The following is a 20,728-nucleotide window of genomic DNA, read 5'->3' as shown; positions in this document are numbered from 1 at the left end:
TGACATTCACATTTTGAACTGAATTACTGAAATAAAGTCAAACAAATTTTCAATGATATTGATTTTTTTTTTAAATTGCACTAGTAAATATAAATGTGTGGACCACATTCCTTTGCAGGTGTATTGCTCACATGCACTCTGGCATGACTACAAGTTTAATATTACTATTTAGGAACAGCTCTGTAAAAAGTATTCACTTTTTTTGACTAAAGTGCACTATTGTATTTTAAGGACCATGTTATTGTTTTTCTGGGCAAAACAAAACGACTTTTTAAATGTATTTTCAGGGTTTTTTTAAATATATTTTTATAATTATCATATACTGCCTCGGCAGGCTTGGAGGTGTTTAGTCAGGATGCTAACAGCAGGCTTTGGCAGGCTTGGAGCGGGTTAGCAGAGATAATAATAATAATAATTAATAATAATAATAATAGCAGAGCTAACTATTTTTCTGAGCTGTATTACTTGCTGATTGTTGAGAACAGGACAGTGACATCCTGTTTTTTTTTGTTGTTTTTTTCTGATCTTGAGTTCAGAAGCTCTGTACACAGTCTGTACAATATGAGTTCAAATATTGTAGTCCTTTTTTGGTATTTCAAAATGTTAAATTGCCAAAAATCCCTAAATATGAAGGAATATTGTGCACCCTTTGCAATTGTGCAAAAAAAACCAAAACCTTATTTAATAGCTTCCAAGCTAACGCTAGCACGTGTTTTCTTAAATAATTGGTAGCGTAGCTTGCTGTGCTGCTTGCTGCTTTGCCCAGCACTGATTGTATTTTCCTGATAATAATAAATAAATGATAAATCATGTTTATAATTATTTTATGATAGCAGCAATATCAATATACCATCATCTCACAACAAAAAGACAGTAAACAGCTATTGACGCACATGTAAAGTCCAGCTTTGGTGCAGAGCACTAGCACACGGATTCAGGCCGACTCGACACAGTTTTAACGCAACACCACACAAATATCAAAGTGCAGGGGGAAACTGGACCGCAGTCTGTGCAAATTACACACCTAAACCCACACACACGACTTCACAGAGAAAAGCAGCAGACTTACTACTGATCGTTTCTTCACACAGACAATTTACCCTTTTTTCCTACAAGGAAAAACAACATTTATGCTACACCTGCAGGTGTGTTCAGGGGCGGAGCTTAACTAATTCACATGCAGGGGTGGAGAATGTACAATCCTTCTTTACTTGAGTAAAATGATATACATAAAAAAAAACAATGAACCTGAATATATTATATATTAATCCTTTTTAAAGTTATTTAACAGTATTTATTGATATATTTATTCATTTAAATTTAGCCAATTAACCCACCTACTCATTATGACTTATACCAGTTCACATATACATGCTCTCAACACTAATGCCACTAATGTTCACACTACATGACTTTTTCAGTCGTCAGTCAACAGTTTTTTAGCAGTTCACACTACATGGCTGGTTGTGCTGTGATTGTGAGTACTTCAGTTGCTGAGATTTTCACACTAAATGACTGATCGGCGAATCACAATTCACAAATTACACGATTTTCTCACTGTGGGAAACAGCTGATTCACCTCACAACTCTCTTTTTTGACTTTTTTTAAAGTCATAAACCATCTCCAGCATCAGCTCGCCAACCAAACAGCTCACAGTAGCAGAGATGCAGCGTCTTTAGTGTGAAAAACTTGTTTACTGTAGAAAAATGGAAAAATGCAGGCATGCTTTTTTGCTTTTTTAGTAAAACACATTATTCTACTTTCTAAAATTAAAGGAATACTCAAATTTAAGTTTTTATCTTTTAACTACTTTATCTTTTATCTCCATTCACTCCCATTCATAGAGGACTTATTCACGGGCTTCCTCTAGAGTTTAACAGTCATTTACTGATCTAACAGGGGGACAGAAAGTGGTCAGACTCTCTATAAACAGCTCTGGTAATGCAGGAGGTGTTTTGGACCCGTGGTTCTCTCTTTCTGGGATCCTATTGGCTGTGGGTAGCTGCTTTTCCTGGCTCCAAGTCACCGACTGGGTCAGATATCTAGCATGACAAATATTTGCTGGGCATCTTCGACTCATTGAAGATCAGTCAGCGATGGCTCAGCGAACGTCTTTCAGTAGGTTACATTACACAAATGTGCGAGTGGGCTATAACTGTGAAACTGGGCTATAATTGGATAACTTAATGCTCTCCTGGTGCAAAGGTTTCAGTTTGGTAAAATCAAAAATCAAAGAAACTCATCATATTTAAGTAGTCTCTTTTTTCCAGAGCTGTATATATCTTTTAATATCCTATTAAAAACAAAATGGGAAATATTAAGGTCAAGAAGAATGTTTGTGGTTATTTACGTCAATATATGGAATTATATGTTGATAAAAAAATTATTGTCACAGGCCAATCCTTAATAACAACTAACCTTACACAATATCTGAGATTTTTACTTAGTAGCGTAGAATTCATTTATTTATAAGTTTGTCACTGGTACTACCGTACCAGTCAAAAGGCTTTTTTTTCCTGCATTGTAAATAAATACTGAGGTGATCCAGACTATAAAGGAACACATAACAAATCATGTATGAACTTAAGTAAGTGTAAAACAAATTAAAATAATACTCATTAATAATGACTCTTATCTGGGGAACTGTTAACTTGTGGTTTCTGAGGCTGGTAACTCTGATATCTTATCCTGTGTAACAGAGGAAACTCTTGCTCTTACTTTCCTGGGGCGGTCCTGATGAGAGCCAGTTTCATCATATTGTTTTTCATGGTCTTTGCGACTGCACTTAAGGATACTTTCTTGACGTTCTTGGCGTTTTTCAGATTGTCAGACCTTCATTTCATTTCAGTATTTTTTACTTTACTTAGTTCTTACCATAATATGTATTAGAACATTATTCAAATAGAGTTATTCAATGTATTCCTGTAACTCTACCTCTTCACAACTTTACAACTGATGCTCTCAAACACATTAATTAACTCTTGATGGGTTCAGCACAGCTGTTAACTGAAAGACATTTTAGCAAGATGAGCTAAAATATAAAACATATTATTTAGTAAAAAAAATTTTTTACTAAATAATTGTTTTTCCATATGTTTTTCTTCATAGTTTGAATGAATTTAGTATTTAATCTAAAATGCACAAAACTGATTCTGTATTTTGAGGTATTATTTAGTTCTGATAATATTATCTATTGTAACTTACGACTTAATTATCTCAGACAAGGTCTAGCACAGCCCATTAATCTACCTTTATTCAAGTAAAGATCTGGTACACTGTCCACCCCTGCACTCTAAGCTTTAACTGGTGTAAGTGAAGAGGATTTCCGCGGCAGTACATCAGTGGCAGCAGGGTCTGACTGGAGGTATTCAGGAGGCAAAACTACACCTACGCACTCAACAATACATTGCTGTGAAATTGCTATGTATGTTCATGTTCACAAAGTACATTCTCCTCACATTCTCTCTCTCTCTCTTTCTCTCTCTTTTCTTCTCTCACTCTTCCTCTGCCTCTTTGGCCACCTCATTTTCCTCTTTGGTCCTCAGACCAAACACGTGCTCCATCTGGCCGGAGTCAGACACGTCGTAGCTGGTCTTGTACTTGGCCAGAATCTTCATGAGAGGGCGGAGCTTCAGCCACCACTGCTCCTTAGGGATCCTGTGCCTGTGAAAACAATAATGTTTAATTAATAAGAAAATTAACCAAAATACTGTAAGTTATTTAGCCTAAATCCTACATCACAATACAACTCTGGAAAAAATGAAGAGAGCACTTCAGTTTCTACATCAGTTTCTAAGATTTTGCTATTTATAGGTTTATGTCTGAATAAAATAAACATTGTTGTTTTATTCTATAAACTACTGACCACATTTCTCCCAAATTCCCCCCCAAAATATTGTCATTTAGAGCATTTATTTGCAGAAAAATTACAAAAAAGATGCAGAGCTTTCAGCCCTTAAATAATGCAAAAAACAAGTTCATCTCCATAAAGAAATCAATATTTGGTGGAATAACCCTGGTTTTTAATCACAGTTTTCATGCATCTTGGCATGTTGAATCTTTGAATATTTATTCCCAGTAGAACATAGAATATACATTTCTGTAAAAAAGTATTTGCTCCCTTGAAGATTTCTTTTGTTTTGCATTTTTGTCATACTTTACCATACATTTTTTTAGATTATCAAACTTCAATATTTGACAAGTATAACCTGAGTAAATATAAAAAGCACTTCTTAAATGATAATTTAATTTATTAACGGAAGAAAATATCCAAACCAATCCAAAACCAGCCATTTGTGAAAAAGTAACTACCCCATAAATTAACTGATTTAATTTCACTACTAACCACAACGAGGACTGATTACAGCCAGACCTGTAGAATCAAGAAATCACTTAAATAGAACCTGTTTCACAACATGAAGCAGATAAAAAATCTCAAAATGCAGCACATTATTTTACCCCAATCTAAAGATATTCAAAAACAGATCAGTGTTAATGATTCAATAATAAGAAAAAGACTGGTTGAAAATGGTTCCAGTGGAACTAAATTCCTCCACAGAGATGTGAAAGACTCGTTGGCAGGTTGGGTGGCACAACTAAGTTATTTGATTTAGAGGGCAAATATTTTTCACATTGGACAAGGATAGTTTGTATAGATTTGTTCCCCTAATAAATGAAATGATCATTTTAAAAGTGCTTTTTTTATTTACTCAGGTTATCTTTGTCTAATAGTAAAATATGTTTGTTAATCTGAAAAAGCCAAAAGAAATTTGTAGGGGAAAAATACTTTTTTCCCCCCATCACTGTGTGTGTGTGTGTGTGTGTGTGTGTATTTGTTTTCTTACACAAAGTCACTCTCTTCTTTTAGCTCTGTCACAGGCTGGAAGACCAAAGCTCTACGCCGCATTCCCAGTAAACATGCAGAGTCCTCAGTGTTGGCAAATACACGCCCTGCACACACACACACACACACACACACACACACACACACACATAGAAATATTACAAACCAACAGCCAAGCTTACAAACAGGCCAGTGTCGCCATAATGTTTGTAAAATAAACACCCTCTCCATTGCAGTGTACACTTTCAAATCAATCAGACATGCAGAAAGCACACAATCCAGATATTACCGTATTTTTTGCACTATAATATAATGCAATTAAAAATAATTACATTTTTTCCAAAAATCAACAGTGCATCTTATGTATGAATTTTACCAGGCAGGTAGTAAGAAGCATTAAATCCACTCTATGATGAAGTACAGCTTTACACAGAAGTTTCAGTTTAGCTCTCCAGCACTGACACTGGAGCAGTATTAGCACAAGCTGCTAACTGCGCTTAGTGCTAGTTTTTTGCCGTACAGAGGTGAGTATATCAGACTGTAGTCTCCATGTTTACCATGTTAAAACAAGCTACGTCGGGTATTCCGCTAATGCTAATGTTAATGTTACTGCTGCTACACCCAGACTTAGTGAAAATCTGGAAATCTAAGCTTACTGTAAATAAACGGAAGCTCTTTACTCACCCAAATAAACAGTTTCAGGAGAGAAATCTGTGTAGATTAACATCTAGCACTCGTTTTAATAGAAAATGCTTTTTATAGAATTACAGTTCTGTATACTTAGATTAGCTTTTAGTTACCCCTACCACCATCACTCAGTAGCAAGATCTGCTAAATTATTAAGGAAACCAGTAAAATCTGGTGCGGCTTATGTATGAAAATAGACGCTCATTGATAGTGTGCTTAGTACAATAATTTAAGGGTATTTGCATACATTTTTAATTCACTACAAGATAACTAGTCTTGTTTCCATAGGAAGACCTTTACTCTTATTCTTCAGAAATGTTCTTCAAAAGGCAGATTTGTTTTTGTTGCAGATTAGTATCTACAGAAGACTTTTAAATCCAACAGAAACCCAGAAGCTACACTGCAAGATGCATATTGCATAAATGCAGTCTGCATAAAGATACAAATAAGACCAAGTTTAGCCTTTATGGTGGCAAGAGGAATACGTGGACTACCCATGATCCAAAGCATCTAAATCATCTCTACACATACTGCATCACTGGGATGCCTTTATCACTGATGGAAGTCTGTAATCTGTACTTTAGTCATGTCTGACTGGTTTGTTTAGAAATTTAAAAAACAAAAAAAAGTTGTAGATGTTATGGAGGACACTGAATTTATCTACAAAAACGGACACTAGTACTGTGATTGGCTGAGAGGCAATTATTACTCCGCCACATACAGGTAAACTAACAACGATGCAGCTCTCACAAACCAAACAGTGCCAAACTATTTTAATTATTATTACCAAACAGATCATATTTTCTCTCATCCTCTTTAACTCAAAATCTTTCAATAAACAGCGATAATGGAACTGTGGTATACTCCCAATAATACACCCGAGGTTCGTTCTATAACGTGTAATATTGGCACTGCTGTGCTAATCTATGATCGCATCACAGCAGTGCCAAAATGACATATAGAACGTTATAGAACGAACCTCAGGTGTATTATTGCTTACTTAACTAATGGCTGAATTAGTTATTGTTTACAACATTTTCAAGCATTGAATGTAATAATGTTTAATAATGTCTTGACTAGTGTCAACTAATTATTAGTTGAGACATTTTTGTTTATAACAACTGTTTATTACTGTTATTTTGACCCATATTGTGAAGTGTAATCAAGCATTGTTATGTCTCTATGTAGACTGACTCACTCAAAAGGGCAAAAGAGGGGATTTCTTATTAAATCTGAAAACCCAGACAAAGCTACTGTATGCTATTATATGTCACCAAACATATTACTGTATAAAAATTAAATAAGAGATTTACCTTGGTCTAAAATCCATGTCAGTACATTTAAGAGAGGGAAAATCAAAAAAGAAAAGAAAAGAAATTAAATCACAATCTTTGTCAGGTTTTCCCACATTGTGAAACTTATATATTATATAGATGTATTAAACACAGAGTGATTTATTTTAAGCTCTATTTTAAGCTTTTCTTGTCTTAGAAAATTTGAATATTATATAAGACCAATTGGTACTCTTGGCAGTGTGTCAAATCCTGCTGGAAAATGAAATTCACATCTCCATAAATGTTGAAGTAAACAGAGGGAAGCATGAAGTGCTGTAGGATTTTGTGGGAAAACACTGACCTGACTTTAGACTTGATAATAAAACACAGTGGATCAACACCAGCAGATGATCAGCATGTCTCTCCAAACCATCACTGATCATCAGTAAATTTTACATTTCATTTGGAAATCAAAGGATTAGAGTCTGGAGGAAGAGTGGAGAGACACACAGTCCAAACTGCTTGAGGTCTACTGCTTGATGATCAGTGATGGTTTGGAGAGACATGTCATCTGTTGCTGTTGATCCACTGTGTTTAATATCAAGTCTAAAGTCAGTGCAATGTTTTCCCGGACATTTTGACTGATAGTATGTGTGTGTAGGTAAGTAAATATATGTACCCTCTACATAGAACTCCTTTAGTTTCTTGGAGATCCACTGTATAGCTTTCGCTGCAATCTTTGTCCCAAAATTCCTGTCAAATGGAGATGGAGCTCCTCCCTGAAACACACGAATAAATTAAATCACTAGCATATTTCCGACATCGCAACACTGATTCAGTGCATCATTCAATTTCTTACAAAATTCTGGTTATTTAAAAAAATAGTCCTGAAACATAAACAATATATAATTGTACCACGCTTCACCTTTTTAATTACAGCTGCAAGTCTTTTGGAGTTTGTCTCTACCAGCTTCGCGCATCTAGAGACTGAGATTTTTGCCTCATTCTTCTTTATAAAACAGCTCAAGCTCGGCCAGATTGGATAGAGAGCGTCTGTTAAAAGTAATTTTCATGTCTTGCCACAGAATCTCAATTAGATTTAGATCAGTATTTTAATTGGGTCATTCTAACACATGAATATTCTTTGAGCTAAATCATTCCACTGTAGCTCTGGCTGTATGTTTAAGGTCACTGTCTTGCTGGAAGGTGAATCTCCTTTTGCAGAATCCAACAGGTTTTCTTCCAGGATTGCCCTGTATTTATCTCCATCCATCTTTTCATCATCTCTGACTAACTAAGCTGTCCTTGCTGAAGTAAAGCATCCCCACAGCATGATGCTGCCACCACCATGTTTCACAGTAGAGTTCAGGTGTGTTCAGGGTGATGAGCAGTGTTACATTTCCAGCACACATAGCGCTTTGCATTCAGACCAAAAAGTTCAACTTTGCTCTCATCTGACCAGAGTGCTCTCCTTGCTTGATCTGTAAGTTTGGATGAATGTCTTGGTATGTTCGCAGGTGAAAAATTCTATTTCTATTTTTAGATGATGGATTAAACCGTGCTTGTTGGGATGCTTAAAGCTTGGGATTAAGTAATTCAGAAGTAATTCAGTGACTTCTGAAGGCAATTGATTGCACTGGATTTTATTATTTAAGGGATTCAGAGTAAAGTGGGATTAATACCTTTCAGATTTTTTATTTGTTTAAAAAAAAACGTATTATTTTTGTTCCACTTTACAATTATGTGCTACTAAAAAATCTCATACATAAAATCATATACATATAAGTTTGTGGTTGAAAGGTGGCAAAATGTAAAAAAAAACACTATTCATATTGCTAGTCATAGAATTACTGTTCATGCTTGTTGGCTACGTTCACATTACCAGGCTGAAGTGACCCAAATCTGATGTTTTGCTCAATGTGGCTCAAATCTGACTTTTTCATGGCTGTGTGAAATGGCTGCAAAAAAATTCTAATCGGATTTGAGCAATGTAGCTTGTAATTTGAATGTAGACTTTGTGTGTGTTAGAGACAGCACTTGTGAGAGATACTAAATGTGTGTGTGTGTGTGTGTGTGTGTGTGTACCTGCTGCATGTGTCCTAGAACATTCTTCCTGCAGTCAAACACTCCTTTGCCCTCTTCTGAGTAAAGCTGGTAGATAAAGTCTGTAGTGAAGTTCTCATTACAGCTCTCGTTCCTACAATAGGAACAGACACAGACTCACATTGAGAGAGGCCACAAACATTATTGGTTCATTATGATCTAACATATTAATCATTCATAACATCTAATGAATATAAACCTAACACCGTTCTGATTTACAGGATTCCTAAAGCCACACAACAAAAAAGCAAATAAATGACCATGCGTCATGTAATGATGATATGTGTAAGTGATTACAATAATATAGAGAAATGATAAGTTTACTGAGGAAAACTGTACAATGTTGGGCACCACTAGCCTGGATAAAGTAAGATGAGGTACGGTAGTAGGAGTATGGAGGTACACAGTTTTTTTGTATGGCATCCTGCTGCACATTTACCTACTGATGATGTTGCAATAGATCTGGCAACCAGACAGGCCAAGGAAGCATTGCAATCTAACCGAGACATACAGGGGTTGGACAATGAAACTGAAACACCTGCTTTTAGACCACAATAATTTATTGTGGTGACGGACAGTTCTGGTGGAAACAGGAGGGTTGAGGTGCACACTGAATTCTGCCGTGATTTGATCAGCCGTGGTTTTATGTTTTTTGGATACAATCTGGGTTAGCACCTGAACATCCCTTTTAGAAAGCTTCCTCTTACAGCGTCCACAGTTAATCCTGTTGGATGTGGTTGGTCCTTCTTGGTGGTATGCTGATGTTGCCCTGGATACCGTGGTGATACATCACAAAGACTTGCTGTCTTGGTCACAGATGCGCCAGCAAGACGTGCACCAACAATTTTTCCTCTTTTGAACTCTGGTATGTCACGCATAATGTTGTGTGCATTGAAATATTTTGAGCAGAACTGTGCTCTTACCCTGCTAATTGAACCTTCACACTCTGCTCTTACTGGTGCAATGTGCAGTTAATGAAGATTGACCACCAGGCTGCTCCAATTTAGCCATGAAACCTCCCACACTAAAATGACAGGTGTTTCAGTTTCACTGTCCAACCCCTGTACACTGCTCTGTTACGACAATGAACTGTAATGTATCCCATTCCTTTTCAATAAGAAACAGATGCTTTGAGTTCGGGGGATGTGATGCGAAAGTTGAGCCGAGGTGAATTTTATGCAAATAAATCCATCCAACGCAATGCGTCTATCCAATAAGAGAGCAGGTGTTTTCCTGATATGTGTTCATAGTGCAGTGTTTCAAAACATTTTAGTTCCGTTTTCAAGCATTCCAGAGAAGCATGGAAAAATCTGAAGCTGATCGCTGTTCAGGACTTTCCTGTCTTTTATGGTCACTTTGGGGATATTTGGATGATTCTTGCTGTTCCTTTAAATGTTACATGTTCAGGTAAGTGCACAGTTCAAATAGCGATCCGCCAAAGTCAGAGCGCACCTGGCTCTTAAAGAAAATGGCAAGTGACACACTGATTGGTTTATTTTATGTAACGCCCAAAACACAGCCATGGTTAATAAAGAGAATTAGTTCATGCCTTTTGTTTGTTTCGAGCAGCGCAACGTATACTTTTCCCGCCGTTACGATAGCAAACACACAGTATCACTGTAAACAAAGGCGAGGATTGCTGGCGACGGCTAGAGCCTGCTTCTCCCAGTCTAATGATGTGCTCCCTGTCAACTGGGCAAAATGTCTTACAGTCAACGATTTCTCACCAAGGTACACCAAGGTACACTACCCAAAAGTAGCCTACGATGCAGATCTTTCAGACCTCAAATAATGCAAAGAAGACAAGTTCATATTCATAAATTTTGGAGTTCAGAAATATCCCTGGTTTTTAATCACAGTTTTCATGCAGCTTGGCATGTTCTCCTCCCCCAGTCTTACACACTGCTTTTGGATAACTTCATGCCACTCCTGGTGCAAAGACTCAAGCAGTTAAGCTTGGATTGATGGATTGTGATCTTCAATCTTCCTCTTGATTATATTCCAGAGGTTCAATTTGGTAAAATCAAAGAAACTTATCATTTTTAAGCGATGTCTTATTTGTTTCCAGATGTGGAGAAATTGTAAAACCTCCTGACAATTCTACACTTGGCACATCTACAGAAACCTACAGAACAAATTACGTCTTTTCACAAGCATCAGTTGTCATGGGCTGATGTCTTTTTATCTTTTCATCATTTGTTATTATAAATAACACTGTGTGAGTGTTTTGGGACAGTTTACAAGAAGAGCGTATGCAGAGTTTATGTAGCCTTAGTAAATGTTACCCTAAACAACAACAATAAAAAAAACACTATAACCATGCATATATAAGTGTGTGTGTGTGTGTGTGTGTGTGTGTCAGGTACCTCAGTACTAGGCCTCTCTGGATGCCGGTCTTCATCTTCTCCGTCAAATGCTCTACGTTGGTCTGGAAAAGGCAGTTATTAAAAACTCGCACTTTAACGTCACACCGCCCCACCCCATCCCACCACAAACTCTCTCTACCTCTACAGCCATATCTCTCTCTCTCTTTATCTCTCTCTCTCTTTCTCTGCCTCCCCTCAATTTTTTTTCTCCTCCCTCTCCCTCTTTCTCTCTCTTCCTCTATGTCTCTATGTCTCTCGCTCTCTCTCTGCCGTAAACTCCTGAAATAGTCCACTGTGCTAAATATACCAACTTTGGAGCAAGAGAAGCAGAACGAAGAGAACAGGCTAGGGGACAACGCCATTAAATCACCCTGAAGCAGGGGGCGCTATTATTATTTAACCCTGAAAGTCATCACTGTATTAAACAGATTCCTTTTTTTATATTAACACCTTATTATATACAGAATATAGAATATCTAAATATGTATTTGCCATAGGTCATGGCTTTGTGTGAGCTGTTGTTGTTGTTGGTTTGTGTGTGTGTGTGTGTGTGTGTGTGTGTGTGGGACAGCTCCCCTATTTGCAACACTCCTCCCATAGCAATAACATCTTTAATCACAGATTAGATTAACTACTTGGAATAATCATACTGCTGTGTGTGTGTGTGTGTGTGTTTGTATGTGTGTGTGTGTATTTGTATGTGTGTGTGTACATGTTTGTATGTATCTAGGTCAGCTCCTGCATCCTAATATAGACACACACTGATTTGAGGCCAGGCAATGGACGAATCACCTGTCCAAACGCAGGAGGTGAGTAAAAGAGAGAGAGACAAAGAGAGAGAGAGAGAGAGAGAGAGAGAGAGAACAGATGAAATCCAGCATGATCTTGTTTTTTTTGTAACCCTAAATAATACTGTATCTAATAACTCTACTGTGTTTATTAATCTCTCTGTTTCAATAAAATTAATTAAAATTGTTTATGTATGCCAGATCCCAAGGGGCACACTTACTGAATCAGACACAGAAATGCTGAAAAATAAGGGGTCCAATCACTGCAGGTGCTAAAACCCTATTATACTGCCTAAGATTTTTCTTCTTCCCCGGTTCAAATCCTGTTTATGCGGCTTGCCATCAGTTTCCAGAGCCCTGAGAGAGCACAACTAACCTTACTCTTTCTGGGAGGGTAGATGTCAATCAGCACCAGGTGCCTGTGAGCTCCTTTATCTGCTGACTTGCCACAGTCAGTAGGTACAGATCCATCCCACACATAAAGTCTGAGGGACAAAGTGGAATATTCTGCAGTGGTCGAGTCAATCGCTAGATCTGAACCTAATCAAGCAGCATTTCAAGCAGCATCTTCAGCAACAATTGCAGTAAAGGCCTGGTAAACATCATAACGGATGACACCCAGTGTTTGGTAATATTTATGATTTACAGACTTAAACAAAGTGTTAAAAACATTTTATTTATGGTATATATATATATATATATATATATATATATTTTTTTTTTTACTTTTGAGCCTCTACAAGTTTACTTTTCAACTGCATCTTATTTGCTTTATTTCCAATCCACTCTAAAAGGCATGTAGAGCCCAAATTATGAAGATTGTGTCACTATCCAAATATTTATGGACCTAACTGTATGTTCATTAATCTCTGTGTTTCAATTCAATGTGGCCCAATCACTGAATCAGATGTGGCAATGCAGGAATCTTAGGGGTCTGTATAGAGTGCATATCACCAGGTAAGCACAGAGACTTCTAATGGTAAATGCTGTGAGGTTGCTAATGCTAAATGTTGTGAGGTTGCTTATGCTACATGTTGTGAGGTTGCTCATGCTAAACGTTGTAAGGTTGCTAATGCTAAATGTTGTGAGGTTGCTAATGTTAAATGTTGCGAGGTTGCTAATGCTAAATGTTGTGAGGTTGCTAATGCTAAATGTTGTGAGGTTGCTAATGCTAAATGATGTGAGGTTGCTCAAGCTAAATGTTGTGAGGTTGCTAATGCTAAATGTTGTGAGGTTGCTAATGTTAAATGTTGCGAGGTTGCTAATGCTAAATGTTGTGAGGTTGCTAATGCTAAATGTTGTGAGGTTGCTAATGTTAAATGTTGCGAGGTTGCTAATGCTAAATGTTGTGAGGTTGCTAATGGTAAATGTTGTAAGGTTGCTAATGCTAAATGTTGTAAGGTTGCTAATGCTAAATGTTGTAAGATTGCTAATGCTAAATGTTGTAAGGTTGCTAATGCTAAATGTTGTAAGATTGCTAACGCTAAATGTTGTATGATTGCTAATGCTAAATATTGTAAGGTTGCTCATGCCAAATGTTGTGAGGTTGCTCATGCTAAATGTTGTGAGGTTGCTCATGCTAAATGTTGTGAGGTTGCTCATGCTAAATGTTGTAAGGTTGCTAATGCTAAATGTTGTGAGGTTGCTCATGCTAAATGTCGTGAGGTTGCTAATGCTAAATGTTGTGAAGTTGCTAATGCTAAATGTTGTGAGGTTGCTAATGCTAAATGTTGTGAAGTTGCTAATGCTAAATGGTGTGAGGTTGCTAATGATAAATGTTGTGAGGTTGCTCATGCTAAATGTTGTGAGGTTGCTCATGCTAAATGTTGTGAGGTTGCTCATGCTAAATGTTGTGAGGTTGCTCATGCTAAATGTTGTGAGGTTGTTAATGCTAGATGTTGTGAGGTTGTTAATTGTAAATGTTGTGAGGTTGCTAATGCTAAATGTTGTGAGGTTGTTAATGGTAAATGTTGTGAGGTTGTTAATGGTAAATGTTGTGAGGTTGCTAATGCTAAATGTTGTGAGGTTGCTAATGCTAAATGTTGTGAGGTTGCTAATGATAAATGTTGTGAGGTTGCTAATGATAAATGTTGTGAGGTTGCTCATGCCAAATGTTGTAAGGTTGCTCATGCTAAATGTTGTGAGGTTGCTCATGCTAAATGTTGTAAGGTTGCTAATGCTAAATGTCGTGAGGTTGCTCATGCTAAATGTCGTGAGGTTGCTCATGCTAAATGTCGTGAGGTTGCTAATGCTAAATGTTGTGAGGTTTCTCATGCTAAATGTCGTGAGGTTGCTAATGCTAAATGTTGTGAGGTTGCTAATGCTAAATGTTGTGAGGTTGCTAATGCTAAATGTCGTGAGGTTGCTAATGCTAAACATTGTGAGGTTTCTCATGCTAAATGTCGTGAGGTTGCTAATGCTAAATGTCGTGAAGTTGCTAATGCTAAATGTTGTGAGGTTGCTAATGCTAAATGTTGTGAAGTTGCTAATGCTAAATGTTGTGAGGTTGCTAATGCTAGATGTTGTGAGGTTGTTAATGGTAAATGTTGTGAGGTTGCTAATGCTAAATGTTGTGAGGTTGTTAATGGTAAATGTTGTGAGGTTGCTAATGCTAAATGTTGTGAGGTTGCTAATGGTAAATGTCGTGAGGTTGCTAATGCTAAATGTCGTGAAGTTGCTAATGCTAAATGTTGTGAGGTTGCTAATGCTAAATGTTGTGAAGTTGCTAATGCTAAATGTTGTGAGGTTGCTAATGCTAGATGTTGTGAGGTTGTTAATGGTAAATGTTGTGAGGTTGCTAATGCTAAATGTTGTGAGGTTGTTAATGGTAAATGTTGTGAGGTTGCTAATGCTAAATGTTGTGAGGTTGCTAATGGTAAATGTTGTGAGATTGCTCATGCCAAATGTTGTAAGGTTGCTCATGCTAAATGTTGTGAGGTTGCTCATGCTAAATGTTGTAAGGTTGCTAATGCTAAATGTCGTGAGGTTGCTCATGCTAAATGTCGTGAGGTTGCTCATGCTAAATGTCGTGAGGTTGCTAATGCTAAATGTCGTGAGGTTTCTCATGCTAAATGTCGTGAGGTTGCTAATGCTAAATGTCGTGAAGTTGCTAATGCTAAATGTTGTGAGGTTGCTAATGCTAAATGTTGTGAAGTTGCTAATGCTAAATGTTGTGAAGTTGCTAATGCTAGATGTTGTGAGGTTGTTAATGGTAAATGTTGTGAGGTTGCTAATGCTAAATGTTGTGAGGTTGTTAATGGTAAATGTTGTGAGGTTGCTAATGCTAAATGTTGTGAGGTTGCTAATGGTAAATGTTGTGAGGTTGCTTATGCTAAATGTTGTAAGGTTGCTAATGCTAAATGTTGTGAGGTTGCTAATGCTAAATGTTGTGAGGTTGCTTATACTAAATGTTGCGAGGTTGTTAATGCTAAATGTTGTAAGGTTGCTAATGCTAAATGTTGTGAGGTTGGTAATGGTAAATGTTGTCAGGTTGCTAATGCTAAATGTTGTAAGGTTGCTAATGCTAAATGTTGTGAGGTTGCTTATACTAAATGTTGCGAGGTTGCTAATGCTAAATGTTGTCAGGTTGCTAATGCTAAATGCTGAGAAAACAGATTTTAATAACCTGAAACAATTAAGAGAAAGAAGAAAAGACACAAGGCAATAAGAAAAGACATAAGGAAGGGGTAGAAACTTTTTTTATGGCTGGATGAAATGTACTGTAATTGTGATCTCACCTGCAGGTCTCTGATAGTAAACGGTTCTTCATAAATGTACGCAGCATCAGCTCCGGCAGCCAGCGCACCCACGGTTGCCAGATAACCACAGTAACCACCCATAGTTTCAATGATGAACACACGCCTCTTTGTACCACTCGCAGACTGCTTTATACGATCACATGTCTGCCTCACACACACACACACACACACACACACAGATACACACAAATTTATGTTAGTACAGAAACTTCAAAGGAAATTTCAAAGGTTCATGAGAATATTTAAAGGTTTGTACTGAGTACTGAGACTGTTTGGGCCTAATTTATAAAACTCAGCACCTAATTCAGTATCAATATGATTTTCTGGTGGTTTAGTCAAATACAGCAACATACAAAATATAAAAATACAAATATAAAAAAATTACTCTGACATAAAGAAGATCAAACCAGCTCTATTCTTACCAGTTCCAGTCTCTTTCAGAATGAGCCGTTTAAGGGCTTTGTCCATTTTATGCAAATAAGCTGTTTGCTGGCCAAGTCCTATTTTTACACTGAGCGTTTACCACAGGTTAATGTTAGTTTGCATTACTTACATCTCCTTCAACTGCTGACTTGTCACAAACAGTAGCTATAGATCCCTCCCTCAGAAAAAGTCTACTGGCTAACCCTGCTGTGTACTGTCTGAGGCTCTCAAGCAAAATGAATAAAATGGCAAATCTTCAAATGATCTAGTGGGTGGAGCTTTGGTGGGGGTTGAAGGCACCTTTTCTTATTGTGATGTCACAACATAAATAGCATATAGCATATAATTCTTAACAACAAAATGTTTCAACTGATTCACAGAAAACGGATGGATAGATTTTTTTTTTGGAGCTTGGAGTGTTTATAGATGTTTATAGGGGCAGTTGAGACCCAAATGGAAATCCAAACGCACGCAAAGTGAGTTTTGCATTATATTATCCCTTTAAATGTTTAATTTCAATTGTAAAAGGTGCATCAACATCGCACCAATCTTAAGTCTATGTGCTTTTCTTGACAAATTGAAACACACAACTACTCAAATTACATATTAATGGCTTTAAGTGTATGTAAATTAAGATGATGTGACAGCATGTTTAAATCTTTTTTATAGAAAAGGCAATCAATGCTGTTAGCTTTTAACATTATGCTGAATCTGCTGGTGCAAATTATGAATATAGGCGACCGTTTTATGGTCATATACTATTTAACAAACTCAATTTATCTCCTTTATGTATTTTTAGTAAGCAAAAATATATATCTTACTAAAAGTTCAGTGCTTTAAATTCTTATAAACAAAAATTTAACACTCAGCACATAAAGCACATAAACACACTCACAAACAAACACTGAGCATAGACCACTGCACACAAAAAAGACATGCAGCATGTATGCGTGATCACTTTGCTTTACACTGTGCTCAGTTCTGAATGATCAAAAATAAAGAAAAACATAAACATTTAACACAAAACCAGCTTGATACTAAACTTAATGAAACAAGTTGTCTTTGAACATCACTCAATGATGCATGTTCATCTTAAGTACAGCTGCACGATATATAGTTTAAGCATCGTCATTGTGATGTGCGCATGTGCGATAGTCACATCACAGGTTGTGCAAATTAGGGCAATTTAATCAAACACGTCATGTTGCAATGTGTGGATTCTTGACACAAGAAGTAAATACACAGCGCTGTCTCTGTGTCTGTGTGAATGACAGGCTGCTGCTGCCTGAGAAGAGCGAGGGGGGGCAGGAGTAAACAGGAAGTAACTGCATGACCTCTATACACATGGTTGAGCACGTGCTTGTAAATGTGAGCACTTGTTGGAAGATGTGCACCTCAGTCCAGCATAGTTTTGCAGCACAGATATTTCCAGTTACAGCTGAATTCACGCTTTTAATCCCAGAAAAACAAACGCTCTTATTTACCTTTTAAAAAACCTTTTAAATGGCTGATTAAAGGGCCGATTACTGTTGTTTTGCTGTTATTCTTAGGTTTTGAGAGCACAGCGCTGATTTAGCTCTTGATCGGTCTGGATGTGAGACAACGTGTGGGTGAAGGTGGGACTGGTGACCTCATGGGCCCTGCATTGTTTCACCTGTGGAAATTTCAACTAAGAAAAAGCTTCTTATCTGGGCAGTAAGTGTTTATTAGCTCAGTAAAACACCAGCATTACAATAAATACAAACAGCAATTTTACAAAAAGCAGAGCTTTTACAGCCCGGTTTTCCTTAAAACATCTCCTCATTTCTCCTTGTGGAGTTTTTATAACCAAATAGGTCGTATTTTCTCATCCTCTTTAACTCAAAATCAGCGAACAGCATGTAACATTGTAATATTGGCACTGCTGTGCTCCAGTTGCTCCAGGCTGCAGGCACTACCTCTTGTGTTTTATTGCTTAATTATACCACAGTTAGTTCCGACCCTGCATTGTGATTGGCTAAGAGGCGTTCTATTAGTGCTGTTATCAGCTGGTAATGCACTGTAACCAAAGCTCTCCATGTATATAGGTAACCTAGCAACGATGCAGCGCTTACAAACCAAACAGTGCAGCTACAAACAGAGCAGCAACAACTTTCAAAATGAATTACAGCGAGTTCATTAAATCTATTGGCTTCAAAAGCATTTGTTTTGATCTAAAACAAAGTAGATTAAGCTACTTTACTTTTAATAGATACAATGTTATCAATAATTGTATGTGCGTATTTATCTCTATAATAATTATTGGGTAATGATGTTACTTTACTGTTATAGTGAGGTGTTTTTGCACAGGGCCATTTTATGTAACTATTTTAACTCAATACACGTGTTGATAACCAAACAGATCAAGCTGCAGAACAGCACAGCAGTGGCAAAATTACACATTATGACACAAACCTCGACACAAACCAAGTGTGTTGTTGCTTAAATTTATCTGGCAGATTTACCTAATTGAATAAGTAATTAATATAAGTAGAAAAAAGATGTATCTACTTAAAAACTGGAAACCCTGTTGTGTACTTTCCACCAGCTCTGTCTGTAGGTTGTGCTGCATCTTACCTCCACTATGGAATTGAGGGAGGTGTCGGCTCCGAGAGTGATGTCCGTGCCAGGGACGTTGTTACTAATGGTGGCAGGAACCACACACATGGGCACGCAGAACTCCCTGTGTGTGGAGCGAGCTTCCACCAGCTGCAGCAAACACTCAAACGCCTACAGCCAGCATGGTGTTAATGCATTAGGACAGCTCAGAAAGACACCAGGGAGAGTTACTCACAGACACAGAACATACTGTACTACACTCTAAAAACTATCCAAACCAATCTAGCCCTGTGTGAAAAAGTGGAGTGGCCAGCCTAACGAAATTATTCCAAAAGGGCATGGACAACTCATCCAGGAGGTCCCAAAAGAACCCAGAACAACATTTAAAGAACTGCAAATCTCACTTACCTCATTAATGATGATTAATGAGTTAATGATTCAATAATAAGAAAGAGACTGGGTACAAATGGTCTGAATGGGAGAGTTCAGAGGCAAAAATAGCACTGCTGACCAAAAAGAACACAATGACCCGTCTCACATTTACCAACAAACATCTTGATGATCCCTAGAACTAGTAAATATTCTTTGGACTGACATGACAAAAGTAGAACTTTTTGGAAGGTGTGTGTCCTGTTACATCTGGCATAAAACTCTCTCATAATTTCTGAAAAAGAACATCATACTGAATGTTAAACATGGTGGTGGTAGAGTGATGGTCTGGGGCAGCTTTGCTGCTTCAGGGTTTACCAAGGTGTACTTGGGTTCTGTAGCAGGACAATGATCCAAAACACTCAAACAAGTCCATCTCTGAACGGCTTAAAAAAAAACTAAATTAAGGTTTTCGAGTGGCCTAATTAAAGTCTGATTGAGATGCTGTGGAGGATCTTAAACAGGATGTTTATGCTGTAAAATCCTCCAGTGTGTCTGAATTAAAACAATTCTGTAAAGAAGAGAGAAACAAAATTCCTCCACAGAAATGTGAAAGACTCGTTGGCAGTTATAGGTAAACTTGATTACACAGGGCTAGATTGGTTTGGATAGTTTAATTTTCCTTTAATAAATTAAATTATCTTTTTAAAAGCGCTTTTTATATTTAATCTGGTTTTCTTTGTATGCTGTTAATGTTGTTTGATAGTCTGAAAAAATTAAGTGTGACAAAAAAGCAAAAACAAAAGAAATCTGTGAGGAGGCAAATACTTTTTCACACCACTGTAAATGTATTTCATACAGCACACATAACCAAGGCCTTGTTTTTTGTAGTGATTTTTAAGAGAAGCTCTTTTCATAATATCTAACTGTTTGTTCAGGTCCTAGAGGGCACTGTTTTACCTCATTTGCTCTATTCAGTAAGGACTTGCTCAGACACACTCTCAGGCATTTTCTATTGTATTATCTGATATAATGTGAGGAACAGGAAGAAGACCAGCAACTCCTACAGTGCTTCTGATATGGCATCTCACTAGTTAATAGGGAAAGAAGATGCGATTATTTGGAAGGGTGAAGCGAAAGCATCAGCATGTCCGCGCTGTGAAAAAATGTCTTTTTTAAAGTTTGTGATTGAAAATGCTTTAGTTTTACTAACATTACGCCACCAAGTTTGAAACCAATTTTGTATGCACACATACAGCAAACATGCAAACAGACTCAACCACACACACACATGCAGACTCGTGCAGGCGTGTGTGTGTGCTGTCTTACGTTAGTGATGGCATTGAGAGCAGTGTCAGCCCCGATGCTCAGGTCCGAGCCGGGGATGTTGTTGGAGACGGTGGAGGGAACCATCACCATGGGAACGCAAAGCTCAGGGTGTTTGGAGCGAGCGGCTAACAGCTCCAGCAGACCTAGATACGCCTGCAGGAAAAGCAAGAGCTTATGGGTGAGAGCTAAGCATTATGGGAAAGAGAAAGT

The 20,728-nt window shown here is 37.4% G+C and overlaps 1 protein-coding gene across 5 annotated transcripts in view; it reads right to left on the bottom strand.

Moving 5' to 3' along the window:
• Positions 1-751: 751 nt before the first annotated feature.
• pfkpb (phosphofructokinase, platelet b) overlaps positions 752-20,728 on the bottom strand; it is a 47,047-nt gene continuing 27,070 nt past the window's right edge. For 2 of the 5 annotated variants that reach the window (XM_022679244.2, XM_022679243.2), the window contains exons 16-22: positions 20,519-20,671; positions 15,800-15,964; positions 11,275-11,336; positions 8,891-9,002; positions 7,485-7,584; positions 4,846-4,951; positions 752-3,664 (exon numbers count right to left, since the gene is read on the bottom strand). In XM_022679244.2, coding sequence (XP_022534965.2) covers positions 3,496-3,664; positions 4,846-4,951; positions 7,485-7,584; positions 8,891-9,002; positions 11,275-11,336; positions 15,800-15,964; positions 20,519-20,671 — 867 coding nt within the window. In that variant the 3' untranslated portion in view covers positions 752-3,495. Of the gene's footprint in view, positions 3,665-4,845; positions 4,952-7,484; positions 7,585-8,890; positions 9,003-11,274; positions 11,337-15,799; positions 15,965-18,838; positions 18,992-20,518; positions 20,672-20,728 lie in introns of all 5 variants that reach the window. The other 3 variants (XM_022679246.2, XM_022679245.2, XM_022679248.2) reach the window with 2 other exon arrangements.

The sequence above is a fragment of the Astyanax mexicanus genome, chromosome 4 (genome assembly GCF_023375975.1).
Source record: "Astyanax mexicanus isolate ESR-SI-001 chromosome 4, AstMex3_surface, whole genome shotgun sequence".
In the NCBI taxonomy this organism is placed as follows: Eukaryota; Metazoa; Chordata; class Actinopteri; order Characiformes; family Acestrorhamphidae; genus Astyanax; species Astyanax mexicanus.
Note: the sequence above shows the minus strand (reverse complement) of the source record. Positions and strands in the feature narration are given on the sequence as shown.